Source organism: Muntiacus reevesi, chromosome 3 (genome assembly GCF_963930625.1).
Source record: "Muntiacus reevesi chromosome 3, mMunRee1.1, whole genome shotgun sequence".
Taxonomy (NCBI): domain Eukaryota; kingdom Metazoa; phylum Chordata; class Mammalia; order Artiodactyla; family Cervidae; genus Muntiacus; species Muntiacus reevesi.
In genome coordinates, this window is record NC_089251.1 from 133,058,271 (window position 1) to 133,078,169 (window position 19,899).

Genomic DNA, 19,899 nt, shown 5'->3' on the forward strand with positions numbered 1-19,899 from the left:
ACACTATCAATTTTACCACTAGTAACCTGATGTACACTGCTTTATTTTTTCCTCTTTTTTGCCTCTGTTTTCCTTTTGCCCTCCTTTGCTTTGTAACTCAATAGAGGTGCCCCAACTCACTGACCTAAGCTTTGTTGATATAACTGATTCAAGCATCGGCCTGAGGTGGACCCCGCTAAACTCTTCCACCATTATTGGGTACCGCATCACAGTAGTTGCGGCAGGAGAAGGTATCCCTATTTTTGAAGATTTTGTGGACTCCTCAGTAGGATACTACACAGTCACAGGGCTGGAGCCCGGCATTGACTATGACATCAGCGTTATCACTCTCATTAATGGCGGAGAGAGTGCCCCTACTACACTGACACAACAAACGGGTGAATTTTGAAAACTTCTGTGTTTAAGACATGGATGGTGTTGCATGCTATCCCCAGTCACTCTGGTTAAATGTGGATGTTTCAAGGGAAAAACCAGCAATTTGCCAAAGATTAAGAGAGGGTAGATCAGGGGGTAAGGAGTGGAAGGCATATGCTTCACTGACTGGATGAAGACATATTCGGTAGTCTTAAGTACATTTTCACTGAAACCATGAATATGAATTTGTGTAAAGCTAGAGAAATATAGACATCTGATCTATCAAGTAAAAAATGCCAAAAGTTCATTGAATTTGCAGACCTGGAAGTTTTTTTAAAAAAATCTAACATTTATACCAAATTGTATCAAGAGCACCAGTTAATAAGAAGAAATGTACTTCCAAAATGTACCATTAGACTCTTCCTTCTGCTCTTTAATAAACTCTACCATCTTGTTTGTGAGTGTCTAAAAACTGATTGAAATTTAGGGTAGAGTGGAAGGAGGGTTTCTTTGTGGTAGGAGAAAAAGAGACTTTGGTGCATTCTAGGTTTTATTGCCATGATAAACTAAAGAAACTCCTCTTTAACCACAGACTGGGGATCAGCATGCAACATTATAAAGGTTCTCTGCCCTGCATGGTAAGAAACATGCTGAGAACCCATTTGCATGAGCCCTTCTCACTTGTAAGTAGAATTCACTGATGGAATTGTAGCTGTGGCGTAGCTGTAGTCACTCCTGTCAGGGGGACATTTAGGACCTTCCTGTCTTTTTGTCTGTATGCATGTGTTTCTTTGGAAAGTATCTGCTATGTTTCTCTTTGCTGTGTGGCAACTTAAGCCTCTTCAGCCTGGGATCAAATAATCATCCGTGGTATTAATCATGTACCTTGATTTTATGTATTTGAAAGTGAATTAAAATTTTTCTTTAAAATATATGGACGGCAGAAAGGTTAAAGGGGCCTAACAGTACTGGGTGTAGTGTTTTATTTTTAACAGTAGTTCACTATGATTTAGATTAGATGAGACTATTTGCATGATGATGACTCGTTTCCTTTATGCATGAAGTACTGGTTTTACCTTTCCAGCTGTCCTTGTTCAGCTTTATTTTTTAAGTGACATTGACTGAGTCTTCCTTCTTGTTTGAAACCAGCTGTCCCTCCTCCCACTGACCTGCGATTTACCAATGTTGGTCCCGACACGATGCGGGTCACCTGGGCTCCACCCCCATCCATTGAACTGACCAACTTCCTGGTGCGCTACTCGCCCGTGAAAAATGAGGAGGATGTTGCCGAGCTGTCGATTTCGCCTTCAGACAACGCGGTGGTCTTAACAAGTAAGCATTCAAGTGTATTTGTTCAGTAAATACTAGGCTGGCACATACGGAAAAGAATTTTGTGTTCTTGGGTAGGAGCAACAGAGATTAAGACAGACACAACAGAACTACAACCTAGATTCCAAATCTAATGCACAGCTCTGTAATTTGAAAGATGTTATATTTGTTGTTATTTTAACATATCTTTGATATCTACAAGTTTTTAAAAATCAGAGTGGAAAAATACCACCTGTGAAGTTCAAAGACTTCAAACAAGTCCTGCTTTCAAATAAGCACATTAAAAACAAAAGTGTGCCAAGAGACATTACATGACTAAATCTCAGTGTTTAGCGAGAGAATAATGAGGATTGAAACTAGTGTCACGGCATCTGTCTTATTCTCATTTAAGTGTCAGCAGGTAATCTATTTGGTATTTGAAACTTAGAAACAGTGACTGGTCACTCAGATCAGGATTTTATTTTGAAGAAAGAGCCAGACGTTTAATTTGTACTTCAAAAAGAATCTGTTAGCAGGATTTCTCTGAAGGAGGAGGACTTTTGAAAATAACTGACATGAAAATAAACAGCCACAGTTTATGGAAATTGTTTCTTTCTAGTTCCTACCCTTTTGAAATTGATATTTTTTATTAAAGAAAATAAAAGGAGACTGCTACATGTTGTATTTCACATAAATATTGCTTCTCATTATTTTTGCTGTAATAGTAAAATACACATATAAGAACAGCAGATGTTTTTACATAAGGGAAAACTAGCTCATGTTTAGGTACACTACCTAATGATGGTCTGAAGACATCATCCATCTTTCAGAGAATCTTTTAGAGACTGAAATACAAAGAAAAGCAACTCAGCATGACCATAGTCCTGGTTTCTCATTTTGTGGCTGAGGGTGAGAAATCCTTATGTCTGCCTTTCAGTGGGGCTATGATTCTGTTCTGGAGCATTCTGGAATCAGTAGTTACAGCATTACCCACTACAAAAGCGTCTGCATCAGGACCACTGTCTGCCCCACATTAGCCACAGACCTGTCACATGTTCAAATGTTCTAAGGTCTTATTCTAGATCCAATTCTAGATCACAAGGTAGCCATTTCCCCCCAGAGAAGCCATTAATTATCCTGATTATACAGTTGAAGCAACTGAGGTCTCCAGTGGCTAAGTCCATTGCCCCTGGCCAAGCAGGAAGGAGGAAAGGGGAGTCCAAACATCCTGTTTCCTAGTCTTGTGATTTTTCAAAAGTTTCAGGGGCCCCTGCAGAAGGGGAGGTGGTGTAGCGGGAAAAGGGTCTTGTGACTAGGAATTCAAAAGTTAGAAACCTTGCTCTGTATCTTTTTGGTACCTCAGAATGAAAAAAGACCCAGGAATGTATATTCATCTCAAATACTCTGTGTGTGTGTGCTCTCGGTTAATTTTGGCTTTGTAACTCCATGGACTGTAGCCCTCCAGACTTCTCTGTCCATGGGATTTTCTAGGCAAAAATTCTGGAGTGCGTTGCTGTTTCCTACTCCAGGGGATCTTCCTAACCCAGAGATCAAATCCATGTCTTGTCCATCTCCTGCACTGCAGGCGGATTCTTTACCAGTGAGCCCACATGGGAAGCCCCTTAAATTTTCTGATCTTACCTTAGTATGGCAGAACCCATCACTCTCTATAATAAGTATGACTCTTTTCAAGTAGAGGTTAATTGTTAAGACCATTGGTCTTCACTTGGGTCATCTGCTGTGTCATTTTGGGCACATATGTCAGAAAAGATAACTTCTCTGTGCCTTATTTTTCTCATTTGTGAGCTGGGGATAATTGTAAAGCAAACTTTTGAAGGTAATGGATATGTTCATTGTCTTGAATGTGGTGATGGTTTCAGAAGTCTATATGATTGTCAAAATCTGTCAAATTAGACATTTTAAGTATTGGCAGTTTATCGTTCGGCAATAAACCAGTTTTTAAAAGTAGCAGTCTACCTCCTTGTTGCTGTGAGGAGTATAACTGATATCTGCAGTGCCATAGTCATGAATACGTGCCCTCAACTGACGTGCTGTTAAGTGAATGACAGAAATATTACTGTGCTGCAGAAGCTCCAGCTTATTTCGGATGCAGCTGAGTCACACCCACAGAAGTGGAGTTGAGGGAAGGGCTTGAAGACCCTCCAGGGTAGGGCGGCCCTTCCTCATCCCTGCCGGCAGCCCCTCTCCAGGTAGCAGCGTTCACTTCGGTGTAAATAGGCTCTAGAACTGGACTCTTGGATATTTTATTCATTGAAATAGTACCAAGGGTGCTTCGGTTTTTCGTTCTTTCAAGCACATTATAAAAATAATTCTCATTTGTCTTTTCAGATCTCCTGCCTGGCACCGAGTATTTAGTCAGCGTCTCCAGCGTTTACGAGCAGCATGAGAGCGTACCTCTGAGAGGAAGGCAGAAAACCGGTGAGTCATGTGGGCGATGTGCTTACCGAGTAGCTTTCACCTTCCAATTTTGAAGAGCAAAATGTGGTGCTGCTTCTAAAAATACATCTCTATTTTTTGGGGGAGCAGTCATTATCTTTGACCACTGGTCTTAAAAATTAAGACACCTTATGGGGATGTAAATGGGTGCAGCCACTGTGGAAAACAGTGAGGAGATTCCTTAGAAAACTGAAAATAAAGTTATCATATGATCCAGTAATCCCACTCCTGAGCATATACACAGCCAAACTATAATTCCAAAGGATACACACAACCCTGTGTTCATAGCAGCACTCTTTACAATAGCCAAGATACGGAAATGGCCTAAATGACCATCGACAGATGAATGGCTAAAGCTGTGGTACATGTATACAGGGGAATACTACTCGGTCATTTTAAAAGAATGAAATAATAATGCCATTTGCAGCAACATGGATGCAACTAGAGATTATCACAGTAAGTGAAGTAAGTCAGAAAGAGAAAGACACATACCATATCACTTAGATATGGAATCCAAGTTATGACACAAATGAACGTATTTATGAAACAAAAACAGACTTACAGATATAGAAAACAGATTTGTGGTTGCTAAAGGGAACGGGCTTGGGGAGGAAAGGACTGAGCATTTTGGGATTAGCAGATTCAACCTATTATACATAGATGGATAAACAATCAGGTCCTACTCTATAGCACAGGGAGCTATATTCAATACCCTATCATAAACCATAATGGAAAAGAATATTAAAAAATAGAATGTATATATATGTATAGCTGAATCACTTTGCTGTATAGCAGAAATTAACACAACATTGTAAATCAGCTGTACTTCAATTAAAAAATATTGATTTTTTAAAAAAATTAAAACACCTTATTCAACTGTTACTCTGACTTCCAGTCACTAAGATTGTACTCTCTGCCTCCAGGGAGGATTGAAAATAGTTCAGAAACTCTGTTGTCTGTCTTTTAAAAACTATCTCCCAAGAATAATATTTTGTAATTTCCATTATTGAGAGATAGTGAAATTCCTTTTCATTAGGCAGCTTTGTCTAATGGCTGATCCAACACTGTCATTGTCTTGTAAGTATTTTCCCTCCTTACTAAGCCAGTGAATTTATTTCTTTTTTCCCTACTTGATGGAATATCCATTTACCTTATAAAGGGAGTGGAATAAAATCCCATAATATTATGCCCTTCTTAAATATGAGTGTTACTGTTAATTTTTCCCTTTTAAAAAGTGCACTTTAATATAACCACTTGCTTATTTTTTATAGTCCACTTGCTTCCAAAAAGAAGTTGTGGTATCTTAATTTGAGACTGACATGCTGCCTACTGCGTTAAGAGGGCAGATGGTATCTCAATTTGATTCGAGTATGTTATTGAAGTAAATGTTATAACTAAAATGAAAATTGCTGGAAATCCCAGAGAAGTTAAGTGATTTGAATTTGGGATCAGCCCTAAATTTTGTTAGTTTTTCTTCAATGCACTAAATTCTCAACTCACAAGGAATTAGGTGAATTGTAATTTGTCCAGGATGAAGTCTTATCTTAGTTTTAGAAAGTCTTTTGTTTGGCATTGTTAGCACCCTGTTGACATATCAATTTCCTCTTGAGTGTAGAAAGCTTCTTTGAGAGTCCAACACCTACCTCGATAGCGGGCAGGTCTTGCCTTAACGTTGAGAGATACACTTATAGGATAGAAACAGAATACTTGAATACTGAAGCATTTGAAAAATGTCAGTTCCCAGAATATCTTAAAACTCCTGTCTTCAAATGTGATGCAGAATCACCTGGATTACTTAGCCAAAACAAAAAGAAAAAAAAAATGAGTTGGACAACTTGAACAGTGTCAGTTTATTATTTTTAAATATATCTGTGCCTTAGAACCTGTGTGTCAGAACCTAAGGTTCACAACTCATTGTGTTAGTGGAAAATTGTTGAAACGCTGGATGGATATTACTTTTCCTTACATTTTTTGTCACTTCCTAAGTTGGTGCTATCCTTTTTTCCCCTTTACCTCTTCCTCCCCCGGACGGGAAAAACAGGTCTCGACTCCCCAAGTGGCATTGACTTTTCTGATATCACTGCCAACTCTTTCACTGTCCACTGGATTGCTCCACGAGCCACCATCACTGGCTACAGGATCCGCCATCATCCTGAACACATGGGTGGAAGACCTCGGGAAGATCGAGTGCCCCCCTCTCGGAATTCCATCACCCTAACCAACCTGATCCCAGGCACAGAATATGTGGTCAGCATTGTTGCTCTTAATAGCAAAGAGGAAAGTCAGCCCTTGGTTGGCCAACAATCAACAGGTAACTTGTTTTCCCATCTGCAAAGAAACTCAGAGGACTTTCCTATGCAGGCAATAGCTTCTGTGACACAGCTCTGTGTTGTCTGAGTCATCATATCTCAAAAAAAATAGATTATGGTTATGAGATAACTTCTTTATTCCAAGAAATTTCTCACGTCAATTAGGTGTATATGCATTTTTAAGAACTAAAGTTTTATTCGAAAAGTTGAAAATGTTCTGTTTCAAAGTTCTCTTAAAAACAAAATCATTTTAATATAACATTGTAAATTGGTCTTAGACTATAGATGCTTAAGTACTTAGGGAAGAAGTGTGATCATTTCTGTACTTCAGTCTCAAATGGATTAACAAAAAGACATAGACAGAAGCAAGGAAATGTGGCAAATATCACCAATTAGCAAATACCTAGACAGGAAATATGGGTGTTCATTATATTATTTTTATAACTTTTACTTTGTTTCAAAATTTTTTCAAAATAAGAAATTGAGGGGAAAATGCTTCAATAAACTTGAAATAATCATCTTGCCACGATTTGAATTGTCTCCTTGACCCCTAACCTTGCAATGTTCGTAACTTTTAATTTTGCTGATTTTGTATAACATTTACATTATTATATGGAGGAAGCATAAAAGCAGTGATCCAGAGAGTGAACAAAAGGTGGATCAGGGCATCCTTGGAAAGTTACAGATGTGAAAACTTTCCCTTGTGTTTCTAGTTTCTGATGTTCCAAGGGACCTGGAAGTCATTGCTGCAACCCCCACTAGCCTGCTGATCAGCTGGGACGCTCCTGCTGTCACAGTGAGATACTACAGGATCACCTATGGAGAGACAGGTGCGTTAGGGAAGGGCTTCTTCACACCCTGATTGAGTCTTCTGCCACGGGGGTGACCTTAAAGCCCAGTATTGGGCGCATGATTAAAGAAACTTTGGCAAGTCCATTCAGTGGAGCCTTGATTTTTTTTAAGAGTGTGTAGGAAATATGTGTGATATAACTGTTGGCAAAATCAAGATAAAACATTGTTTGTATAATACTAGAGGGGAACAGTAGAGCTGAGGAAGTAGGATTGTAAATTCACAACTGTATTATCAGTGGTGAAATGGTAAGTAATTTGTATTTCTCTTTCTTTTACTTTCCTGTATTTTTAAGATTTTATTTAACATGAATATATTCCATTAAGATGTTGGAAAAGGACCCCAGTATATGAAATCTTTTATATACATATATACATACATACATACATATATATATATATATATATATAACTTGTTTGTAGCTATGCTGGGTCTTTGTTGCTGCACAGGCCTTTTTCTAGTCGGGGTACATGGGCTTCTCATTGCGACAGGTTCTCTTGTTGAAGAGCACAAGCCCTATGGCACAGGCTCAGTAGTTGTGGTACACGGCATGTGGTCCATGGCATGTGGGATTTTTCCAGGCCAGGGATCAAATCCCCATCTCCTGCACTGGCAGGCAGATTCTTTTACCACTGAGCCACCAGGGAAGCCCAATATGTGCAGTCTTGAATTGAGGACTTACCCTCTTTCCCCTTCTAATTTTCACCTACCACATGTTAAAGCTGCGATGTTAAAAGAGCATTTTAACTACAATTTTTCTCTCAATTTTTACACACTCAAGGCTTACTACATACATAAATAAATATACTTTTCTGTTCAGGGTCTGTTAATAGCACTCTTTAAAAGCGAATAAGCAAAGGCTTAACTTACATACTGCTCTCAATATGTTAATTCAGTAACTCAGCAATCCCCAAGTGTCTGTCGGTCCCTCACACTTTGAACTAACGCCGTTTCAAACAGGAGGAAGTAGCCCTGTCCAGGACTTCACCGTGCCTGGGAGCAAGTCTACAGCCACCATCAGTGGTCTTAAACCTGGAGTGGACTACACCATCACTGTCTATGCTGTCACCGGCCGTGGGGACAGCCCGGCAAGCAGCAAGCCCGTTTCCATCAATTACCGGACAGGTACTTATCTTCTTCTCGGATGACCCAGGCTCGTTTACTCAAAAACTTTTTACAGTGTTCTCCCAAAGTATCTTCCTCATTGTGGAACCGATTTTCTTTTGTAAAAAGATGAAGCAACAGCTACAGAGTTTTGAACCAGATACATAAGGAGCACCCCAAGGGCAGGGATTTTTGTCTGTTTTGTTGATTGCTGTATTTCACGTGCCTGTAATACAGACAGGCACAGAGGATTTTCAGTAAATATTTGTTAATGAATGAATGGATGAGCCGATAAGGTAAGGAGACCGGCATCTATAGGAAATATAATTTCTTTGTGAATGAAACAGTCATATTGAAAATAGGCAATGGTATCAAGATCCAAGCACCAGCTCTCAAAAGTTCTCCGTGCATCTGCAAAATAAACATCTGAGAATCATTAGTAGTAGTAAGAGATTATTCTGTCTGTACCAGAACTGGAGACAAAGACTAGTCTGGTTTTGTCCTTAGGAGCTGGGGCTTCATTGGTTTCTCTTGGTTTTTATTTGTAGAAATTGACAAACCATCACAGATGCAAGTGACTGATGTCCAAGACAACAGCATTAGTGTCAGGTGGCTGCCTTCAAGTTCCCCTGTTACTGGTTACAGAGTGACTACTGCTCCTAAAAATGGCCCAGGACCATCGAAAACGAAAACTGTAGGTCCAGGTAAGAAGAGCCAACATCTCACATACATCAGGATAAACAGAGTAGGACATGATATGTTTTTGTAAATAAACGACCAGCTGGCTGTGAGTACTATACAGTTTCATATCAAGTGTCAAAGTTTCCTTATTTATGAATTCGGGTCTCAAGGTTGTTACCAACTCCCTATACAGTAGAAGTTTTAGGAGTGCATTTCTGTTTTTATATATGTAGTAGTGTTTGATGGTGTGCACATCTTAAATTACTAGATTTCATCTTTGTGGTTTTGTTTATCATGCACATTAAGAAGAGACAGATGGGCCTAGCTGACTTTTAAATATTCTTTTAGCCCTTGTTTCTGTTTTCATATAAAATAATTGTGAAACTAGTATCCTCAGGTGATATCTTAAAATCCAGTTGTTTTCATTTTTTCAAGAGCAGCATCATTCATTGTTGGCACCATCATATTCAGTTTTAGAGTTTAGCCTTTGGTGAACTTCACTCCAATATCGTAATTTGTATTAGCACTGAACATGTTTGTCTAAGAGGAAATCCATGTGTGAGTCCTCTAATATTTTCATGATAATTCTGCAAATGAAAATTCCTGGCTACCACATGTTTATTACCAAATGCTGAAAGCCCTTGGTTGTCATAACGGATGACATAGAAGCTGCATTTGCTTTTTACTCCCTTTGCAGATCAAACAGAAATGACAATTGAAGGCTTGCAGCCCACAGTGGAGTATGTGGTCAGTGTCTATGCTCAGAATCAAAATGGAGAGAGTCAGCCTCTGGTTCAGACAGCGGTAACCAGTATGTAACCAGTGTCTGTTTTCCATGTTCAAAGTCAAACTTTGTTCTTAGGTGTCTGGATACCTAGTTTGTATCTTGAGCTGCGCCCATTGCAAACCTTTTTCCTTCTCAGTGATGAACATACAGGGAAAGAAGTTGGGGAACTACCATAGTTAGTTGTGCTATGCTTTGAATTGCTTTTGCTCAAATGGCCTCAGCAAAATCCTATTAGCCTATAGCGAATCTACAAAATGTGCTTGCATCTCCTTTTCGAGAGCTGGATGGTAAAGTTGATTGAACTGTGCCACAGGAAGCTATTATGTTTGGAGCATTTGTGTGGCTGGACCAACATTTAATGTAAATACTCAATGGGTGGGTAGGGGGGGAGTTAAAGATTATAACAATCTGAATCTAACATTTAAAATCAACTTTACCACTTCCAAGTATAAAAAAATCCAGGTCTGTGAGACTAACATCACATTGCCAAAACAAATCTAGGTAGAATATCCTAAAATGTATATAAATAAATCCTCATTTGGGGATATTTTGCAGGATATCTACGCATCTCACGTACACCTATGTTTTTAGTAAGTGATGCGACATTAAATATTTTCGAAACCTAAAAGCCTTAAGCAAGGGTCAAGTAATTTTCCATTTAATAGTGGGTTAATTGGAATTTAATTCATCAAAGAAAAAATGGTATCTGCAGAACTGCTTTGCATGTTATCAAAATGCTTATTTCACAACTTGCTTTTCACATAACCTCTTACCATTAATTTGCCTAACAGACATTGATCGCCCTAAAGGACTGGCATTCACTGATGTGGATGTCGATTCCATCAAAATTGCTTGGGAAAGCCCACAGGGGCAAGTTTCCAGGTACAGGGTGACCTACTCGAGCCCTGAGGATGGAATCCATGAGCTATTCCCTGCACCTGATGGTGAAGAAGAGACTGCAGAGCTGCAAGGCCTCAGGCCGGGTTCTGAGTACACAGTCAGTGTGGTTGCCTTGCACGATGATATGGAGAGCCAGCCCCTGATTGGAACCCAGTCCACAGGTATATCGTTCATCGCACCGCTGGGTGCTCGTGGGAGCAGTGGCTTTATGCCCTGCTGAGTGCATTACACTTTTATCAGGCTATTGATTCCCATGTAAGGGGGTACCCAGAAACACAGCCTCTCTATTAGGAAAGCCCCTCTTTAAAGGAGAACAGTAATAAGCAGTGAAGTGTAGGTGACATAGAGAAATTCCAATAATAGGAAATTTTGGAGTGGCTTGGCTTACCACCAAGGCCATAAAGCAAGACATTTGAAGTTAGCATGAAAATTGTGGATTATTTCTTGACTCCCTGTGGTTATGCTCACTGTGTATAAAAGAAAGAAATCTGGCATCCTAGAGCTTACGCTCAGAAAGGAACCCAAACTGAGCCATTTCATGGTAGCAGGATTCTGAGCACACATGGGTAAGCCCTTCCTTCTCTGGTTAGCGATCACATGCTCAGTGTATAATTTTGCGTAAAGGCCTAGGAATCAGATGCATAGGAAAGAGCTGGTAGGGCAGAAGCTTTCCACCGTGCTTTGTCTTCCTGTGCTCTGTCTCTGAAGCAGCGTGGAATGCTAAAGATGTCCCCTGTGACAGCATAAAACCTGGAGGTGACAATCCGTATTATTGCTCTTTGCTTCTCTTTCCTGCTTCTGTTGTGAGCCAATTTCCTTCCTATGCTGCACCACAGAGAATAGTTCAGATTTAGCAGTGGTATCTTCCATGGGGTCCAAATAAAGAAAATAAAAACATAATCCTATCTTTGGAATGGAATACTCTGTGAAATGGTTTTCTGTACAAAGATAATTTTTGTCAGAAAGGGGCTCCTGCTCATCTTCCCTTAGAAATGGAAAATCAATCCTAATGGTCAATAAACCAATATGACTTTTTTTTTTTTGTTGGAAAGCAAAAAATCCCCCCAAAAAACGACTAAAACCTAAAGTCTCTTAGACTGTTGGCGTTTACCCAGATGTTTCCAGTGATCCTGAGCATTGCTGGATTAAAAAGCGCTTTATTTTTCAGCAAGCATTTTCTTCATCTTGCATCTCCTTTTGTACTTTTCTATACTGAGTCTTTGCTTGACTAGGGTACCTACCAAACCACACAAGCACAACCTATATACTGGTTGGAATTCACTTTATTTCCCCCCTTCCCCCACTTACATAAGATAAACTCTAACCGATAACCATCCCAACAGCCATTCCTGCACCAACCAACCTGAAGTTTACTCAGGTGACACCAACCAGCCTGACCGCCCAGTGGACGGCACCCAATGTTCAGCTCACTGGATATCGAGTGCGGGTGACCCCTAAGGAGAAGACCGGACCGATGAAAGAAATCAACCTTGCTCCCGATAGCTCATCTGTGGTTGTGTCAGGACTCATGGTAAGAAGTGTCTGTTTTTCACTGGAGTAAAGAAGTAGATCATCTCTTACACAGTTGACAGTGGTGGAAATAAAATAAGAAATCTGTGTTCCTTGCTGTCAGATTAATTTTATCATAATTTTGTGTCAAGTAGAATGAAGCTTTTCCAAATGACTCTCAGGGACAGGACTTTATGAGGAGCACTGGATGTTGCATAGCTCTTTAAATGTATTCTGTTTATTTTAAAATGTGTGTGTGTAGGGGGGGAGCAATCTATATAGCCATAGGCTGAATGCATAAATCCATTTTATTTATGGCTTTTCTGAATGTTGTTACCCTCGCAAGAAATATTCTCTAGTTTTTACCAACACAGCCTAATACTACCTTCCTGAAGTCATTTTTAACCTCTAGAGGTACATGCAAAGAGCTAGCCAGGTACTTAGGAAAGTAGTGTACTTCTTAACATAAGGCCAATTTCAGGAGAAACTACAGAAAGAGGGTTCAGAGATAAGACTATTCTCTTCCTCTCTATGATGAGACAAATTCATGATTTGCACCTTTCAGATCATGAAAGAGAAAACAGGCTAATACCATTTTCCTCATTTTGTGTCAGCTGAGTGGAAATAGCTAAATTATGGCTTACTTGGGCTTAACCGTAAATACATTGTTAAATTTGTGTAGTTAAATATGTTGATCATCTGCAGTCTAGGAATGAAATTAAGCTAAGAATGTACAGTTCTGTGGTTTTCGCTAGCTTTGTCTTTTTCTTTTCTAACCATTGCATTTTTTTTTTTTAATTTTATTTTATTAGTTGGAGGCCAATTACTTCACAACATTTCAGTGGGTTTTGTCATACATTGACATGAATCAGCCATAGAGTTACACGTATTCCCCATCCCGATCCCCCCTCCCACCTCCCTCTCCACCCGACTCCTCTGGGTCCTCCCAGTGCACCAGGCCCGAGCACTCGTCTCATGCATCTCACCTGGGCTAGTGATCTGTTTCACCATAGATAATATACATGCTGTTCTTTTGAAACATCCCACCCTCACCTTCTCCCACAGAGTTCAAAAGTCTGTTCTGTACTTTTGTGTCTCTTTTTCTGTTTTGCATATAGGGTTATCATTACCATCTTTCTAAATTCCATATATATGTGTTAGTATGCTGTAATGTTCTTTATCTTTCTCATTTTTTTGAATGCTGGAGTGAAAATTCCTGGGCTTCAGAACATCTCATTTTTGAAGCTTACCACATCCTTCTTTCTAGGTTGCCACCAAATATGAAGTGAGTGTCTATGCTCTTAAGGACACTTTGACAAGCAGACCGGCTCAGGGAGTCGTTACAACTCTGGAGAGTGAGTAATTGAACTTTTTACTGTTGACTAACATTCTTTATAAACAAAAATTAAAGAATGGCAAATGCTATCTAGATTACTAAGTTAACAATGGAATGATTCCTGGTTTGGAAATTGATTAGCTTGCCTATCTTTTTGAGTTACTTCTGTGGCCCTCTCCAGAAAGTGGTGTACTGGCAAATACATAGAATCACTTCATGGTGTGATAGTGTTGGTGCAATGAACTAGGACTTACACTTAGCTTATGTTCTACTGGTTAGAATTTGTTTTCATAGAATGAACGTTGGGGAGGGCATGCTGGCTTCTGTTGTATCTTAACAGTGTAGTAAGTGTTCGAGGATGGTGGCCCAGATTCTAGTTTTCTGCCATATCCATGACCCATAGTTATTCTCTTTCAGAAATCCCAGAAAGTGTCAAAGTTTTCTGATCTACAAGACAGGGATGGGCATCATACCTGTTGAGAAAAAATATGAATCCTTATAAGAATGACAAAATACTAGCAATATATTATTGTATATGTTATATACACATATATAATATATATACCTTCCTTATGTTACTACATGTATTTTATATTGTGATAACAATAATTTTAACATTTACTGAGGTATTTGTAGATAGCTAAAGTCAGCATTGGGAAACACTGGCCATATCTGTAAAGCTTTTCATTTCTCAAGGAAAAAAAAAAAGGTACACGAGGTGAATATTTCTTTTTTCCTGATTACTGGCAGCTTTTCTCTCTGGTTGCCACAGGAGAAAATCTACACAATATTAGTAATATATAAAAATGGATATATTTGGTATATAAAAAATAATTTAATATCAAAACCTTAACTATAGGAGCCAGCCAGGCACTCATACTAATCTATGGCTGTAACCCCATGCAGATGTCAGCCCTCCAAGAAGGGCCCGTGTGACAGATGCTACCGAGACCACCATCACCATTAGCTGGAGAACCAAGACTGAGACGATCACCGGCTTCCAGGTTGATGCTATCCCAGCAAATGGCCAGACTCCAATTCAGAGAACCATCAGGCCAGATGTCAGAAGTTACACCATCACAGGTCTGAGAACCCACTCTTCTGACCACATTTGTTAACTGCAATTCACAACATAAATTAGCTTCTTAGTTTTTCTACCACGTACACTGATTAAATTTATCTTCAGTGTTTTATGATAACCCAGCTCTGTTGTCTACAACCTGTTTTCATCCTGTGATCAAAAATTTTGTCCTGCAAATGCCTGGTTTTGCTAATGTTTGCCAGAGAAATGGCATAAATCCCATTCATCAAATTTGATCTTTCACCAATGAACCCTTTCTTATGGGAAAAAAAAATTTATACATAATGCTTGAAATCCAAAAGAAACTCAGAATGTATAGTTCTTAACATTTATGTAGATTATAAAGCAAAATTAAATTTAAAAAGCAAACAGTACTATTTCATAGAGATCAAAGTTGTCAGAGAATGTTTAATATCTGGGTCAGTTTAGAACTTTTTGAGATTTAAAGTTCTGATCCCAGTTACCAACCAGTGACCATCAGATTAAAACACAGATAATAGGTCCTCACCCCTACTTATCACCAAAATGGCCACTTTTAACACAGCATTTTTGTATTTTTAAATTTATTTTAGGAAGTGTCTTTGTGTGCATCAGTGCCTTTCTTTTGAGACCTATTTCTCATGGACAGTTAACACCCATACCATGTTCTAACTTATTCAAACCCTTTAGTGGTTTGTATAAATAGGCAGTGATAAAAGGAATCATGAAAATCGCAGATGAGTTTGAAAATTTTTCTAGTAAATGGACATCAGATAAGAATCATCTCTTTACCAATTTCAGGTTTACAACCTGGTACTGACTACAAGATCCACTTGTACACCTTGAATGACAATGCCCGGAGTTCCCCTGTGGTCATCGATGCTTCCACTGGTAACTACACTTTCTACTGAAGAAATGCCCCCTTGTATGTATGTGTGATCAGTCATGTGGACTTGAGCAACAAAAACGAGGTTGATACTTCTGTATTAAGATCACAGTGAATCATTTTTGCAGTTTATAGAATTCTTAGAGTCTCTCAAGTCCAGTTTTAAAGTGTAGGAAAATGAATAAATGGTTATTCATTTTCTTAAAGAGATCTAATTTTGTTTTCTTTTAGCCATTGATGCACCATCCAACCTGCGTTTCCTGGCCACCACACCCAACTCCCTGCTGATATCGTGGCTGCCGCCCCGTGCCAGGATTACTGGTTACATCATCAAATACGAGAAGCCTGGGTCCCCTCCTAGAGAAGTGGTCCCTCGGCCCCGCCCCGGTGTCACAGAAGCTACTATTACTGGTATTGCTGCATCCATGCTACCATTTTCCTTTTTACTCTCTGGGACACACAAAGTGCATAGCAAACTGCAACTGTGTCTTTGGTGCTCTACCATCAGATCAAGAAGCCCATTTCTGATAACTTCAGAGGGCACTGTCTACACAGGAGCTGTTAAGCTCAACACATCTCAGAAGTCATGAATTCATGAAAATGCAATAACTTCAGTACTGTCATAATGGTATTCTGGAATCTTTTTATTTGCTCTATGTTTGCCAAACACATATCAGTTCTTCCTAGAAAAAGACACTCTTCAAAGCAAACTACCAAATGCTGATACTGTTCTCTTACTCAGCAACCTAAAGAAAGATAAGCTAGAAGATCTGCCAGAGTGCCACCTCTCATGGCCTTCATTATCCAGTTTCTCAGGATAGGTCTTGAGGCAAATTGATTCTCACTCATGCTGAAGAGTGTGCTTGGGATGGGGAATAAGAGATCATACGTCTCTGGTATCATTTTTGTCCAAGAAATTAAACCTGTGTATATAGAGTATCATCTTGACTTAAAATATCCTATAGAACACACAGGTACCAGGAGACATTGCTTTTTTAGAAACTTTGGAGTTAGGAAAACAGAATCAAATATGGAAGGCATTGATTTGGATACTTCCTACCAGGACCACACAAAAAGTGATCATTCTTTCCTGCAGAGCACTGTTCTGTAGCCTGACTTTTCACTGATCCTGCCACTGAGAGTGGTCCAGCCTAGGCATTAAGTAGATTCATGTGTAGGGTTTGCATTGATTGGTCCTAAATGTGTATTTCACTGGCAGTGTACAATGATGATAGGTTTTCTTGAATTCAAAGAGCAGATGTGACAACATGTTAAAAGAATACCGTGGAGAAGTTAAAGTGCTTATTCAGGTGTCAGATTTGATAGGAAGATAATTAATTTGCTAAGTGCTCATTGTATACAGAGTATTTGTGTGTTTACAGAAGCAAAGCAAAGCAATATCTCCCTTGCCTTTCAAGAGGCCAGCAAAACCAGCTGAAGAGAGGATGCTTGTTTCAGAGATCAACTTCCATTTGATGAGCTGAGCCCACAGATGTAATGTGATGATTTGTCCTTCCATCAGGTCTGGAACCAGGAACAGAGTACACAATCCAAGTCATTGCCCTCAAGAACAATCAGAAGAGTGAGCCTTTGATTGGGAGGAAAAAGACAGGTAACGAGCACCTTCTGGGTAATGGGGAGCCCATCATGACAAAACTAATTACAGACAATTTACCTTGCAGTGAGAAAATGCTCCAGTTTTGATGTATTTCTCATGGAACCCTTTTTTCCTCTAACAGCCTAGCATGTATGTTGTGCTTTTTGATAGCGAGAATGACCTGACCACTGCAGAGTTCAGTTTAATTTTTTTCCTAGCCAGTCAATATAAAGACCTTTTATTCATTCATCTTTAGAAAGTTCAAGCCAGATACTAGAATGTAGAAGCCAAGTTTCGATCATTGCTGTTCGTCTGTATATTCTTTTGGAGTTAAAAGTGTTTTTATAAAAAGTGGGGAGGGAAGAGAAAACTCTTTCTCATTTGTCTTTATTTACTATTTGGTTTCTGAAGCTTGAACTAAATAATGTCTTACTTTTTATCCAATTTCAGTTTAATTTGAAGAAAATGTTTGATTTATGCTGATAGAATTTTTAAATGACTTTTATGTTATGTGTTTTAACCTATTCTTAGCATTTCAAGCGATGAAAAACTACTGCGCTAAACCTCTTATATCCTCATACTTCAGATGCTGATATAATTAGTCTAGATTCTAGTCATTATAACATGATTCTCAAGTGAGAAAGAGGGAAAAAAAGCCTGCATATTTCAGTTCCATTAGGCTTAATTTGAGCAGAGGCAGCTTTTATGTGGCTTAGCATTTCAAAGCTTTGTGTGTATGATAAATTCATACTAACACTTTTTTTCCTTCTAAACTATAAAGAAAACTTTGAGAAAAATCATAAAGATTTCTTTTTTGGGGAAAAAAAGTGTTTTGTGATTTAAGAACTGCTAATTTTTCAGGAGCTTTGATCAGATTGTAAAATAGTCGTTGTTGCCTGAATTGATAATGACTTCCTGAGGCTACTTCTGGGAGCTTAACACGCTTTGCTTTTTTGGCTCTAACCTCTCTTGGCTAGATGAGCTTCCCCAGCTGGTAACCCTTCCACACCCCAATCTTCATGGACCAGAGATCTTGGATGTTCCCTCCACAGTTCAAAAGACCCCTTCCATCACCAACCCTGGGTATGACACTGGAAACGGTATTCAGCTTCCCGGCACTTCTGGTCAGCAGCCCAGTCTTGGGCAACAAATGATCTTTGAGGAGCATGGTTTTAGGCGAACCACACCGCCCACAACGGCCACCCCCGTAAGGCATAGGCCAAGACCGTATCCGCCGAATGTAAATGAGGAGATCCAAATTGGTCATGTCCCCAGGGGAGACGTAGACCATCATCTCTACCCTCATGTTGTGGGACTCAATCCAAATGCTTCTACAGGACAAGAAGCTCTCTCTCAGACAACTATCTCATGGACCCCATTCCAGGAGAGCTCTGAGTATATCATTTCATGTCATCCAGTTGGCATTGATGAAGAACCCTTACAGGTAACTCATGTTTCTCTTTACTTCTGGGACACCTGGGGAAAAAGTAAGCTAGGCTACTGTGATGACCAGAGCTCTGATGTCCAGTGACCCTACTTCTAGGACCTCTTAGAAAGGTGATGTGCTTAAGTCCTGGTATTTTTTTGATTGGAGTTTAATTGCTTTACAGCGTTGTGTTCATTTCTGCTGTACAGTAAAGTGCATCGGCTATATGTATACATTTATCCCTTCAAGTTCTGACTGTTTTTAATCTAAAGATGGCTCTACTTTAAGAGATGTACCAGACAGTGTCATTAGCTTTCATTTAGTGGAGAGAATAAAATCACTTCTGTTATCCTCAATCGTTTGAAGTTCCATAGTAATATACACAAAGAAATGATCTTAGAAGACAGAGAGAGAGAGAGAGATCCTGCCTGAATTGACTTTTGTTCAGGAAGGGCTCAAATGCTATCATTATGGTTTGTCCTCGAAGAATCAAATCCCATTATCTACCACATGTCAAAGGAGAAAGACCTTGACTGAAGCTGTGCCTATAAGTGATTGATTCACTGACTAAAATTTCTCTTGTTTTGCTGATATCAGTTTTTAGTGTTTTCTTAGTTTTAGAAAGTGGCAGAATTTTAAAAATTGACTATACCACGAAGATTTATGAGCTTAGAAATAGGAGTTTGAGATTTGCCCCTCAAACAAAGTGTTTGAAGGACCCCATGTTGGAGTCAGATGCCACTTGAGTGGGGTGAATGTCTCCCACATAGCACAGTGGCCCCCTTTTATGTGAGGGGGGATGGCCAAGGCTTCCACTGGGCTTGCCCAGACTTGCAACTAAAGTAGAATGAAGAGGAGGCTGTCTCTAGAATTAGTGAGGGTTCCTGGTTAACTATGGAGCATGCAGGGTAGATTTAGGGCAGGAAAATCTGGCAGATAGAAGCAACCCCTCACTTAAGTTCCATTCCTCTCCTTAGTTGGTTGGGACCTCTCCACTTTTATTTGTCTCCCTTTGCTTTGTTTACACAGTAGGGGTTATTGAGAAAAGAATAGGGGAAGTTGTGTCAGTTCCTCACTGTAACACTTTCTCCCCACTTTGGATATGCTAATCATTGCAGTTCCGAGTTCCTGGAACCTCTGCTAGTGCCACCCTGACAGGCCTTACCAGAGGGGCCACCTACAACATCATAGTGGAGGCAATAAAAGACCAACAGAGGCAGAAGATTCGCGAGGAGGTGGTTACCGTGGGCAATTCTGGTATGTGAACGTCTGGGTTATTCGGACACACTGGACCAGCCCAGTGATGCTTCTTCAAGCGACTGTTCTTTTCCTGTT

The 19,899-nt window shown here is 39.5% G+C and overlaps 1 protein-coding gene across 12 annotated transcripts in view; it reads left to right on the forward strand.

The window, feature by feature from the left end:
- Window positions 1–19,899, forward strand: part of FN1 (fibronectin 1) — a 69,785-nt gene that overhangs the window by 40,926 nt on the left and 8,960 nt on the right. Inside the window, exons 25-41 of one of the 12 annotated variants that reach the window (XM_065930624.1) lie at window positions 105–377; window positions 1,504–1,686; window positions 4,012–4,101; window positions 6,161–6,430; window positions 7,142–7,258; window positions 8,239–8,403; window positions 8,931–9,086; window positions 9,761–9,874; window positions 10,642–10,911; window positions 12,094–12,281; window positions 13,527–13,614; window positions 14,502–14,678; window positions 15,457–15,546; window positions 15,773–15,952; window positions 17,064–17,153; window positions 18,191–18,582; window positions 19,683–19,821. In XM_065930624.1, coding sequence (XP_065786696.1) covers window positions 105–377; window positions 1,504–1,686; window positions 4,012–4,101; window positions 6,161–6,430; window positions 7,142–7,258; window positions 8,239–8,403; window positions 8,931–9,086; window positions 9,761–9,874; window positions 10,642–10,911; window positions 12,094–12,281; window positions 13,527–13,614; window positions 14,502–14,678; window positions 15,457–15,546; window positions 15,773–15,952; window positions 17,064–17,153; window positions 18,191–18,582; window positions 19,683–19,821 — 2,982 coding nt within the window. Of the gene's footprint in view, window positions 1–104; window positions 378–1,503; window positions 1,687–4,011; window positions 4,102–6,160; window positions 6,431–7,141; window positions 7,259–8,238; window positions 8,404–8,930; window positions 9,087–9,760; window positions 9,875–10,641; window positions 10,912–12,093; window positions 12,282–13,526; window positions 13,615–14,501; window positions 14,679–15,456; window positions 15,547–15,772; window positions 15,953–17,063; window positions 17,154–18,115; window positions 18,583–19,682; window positions 19,822–19,899 lie in introns of all 12 variants that reach the window. The other 11 variants (XM_065930630.1, XM_065930623.1, XM_065930627.1 and 8 more) reach the window with 11 other exon arrangements.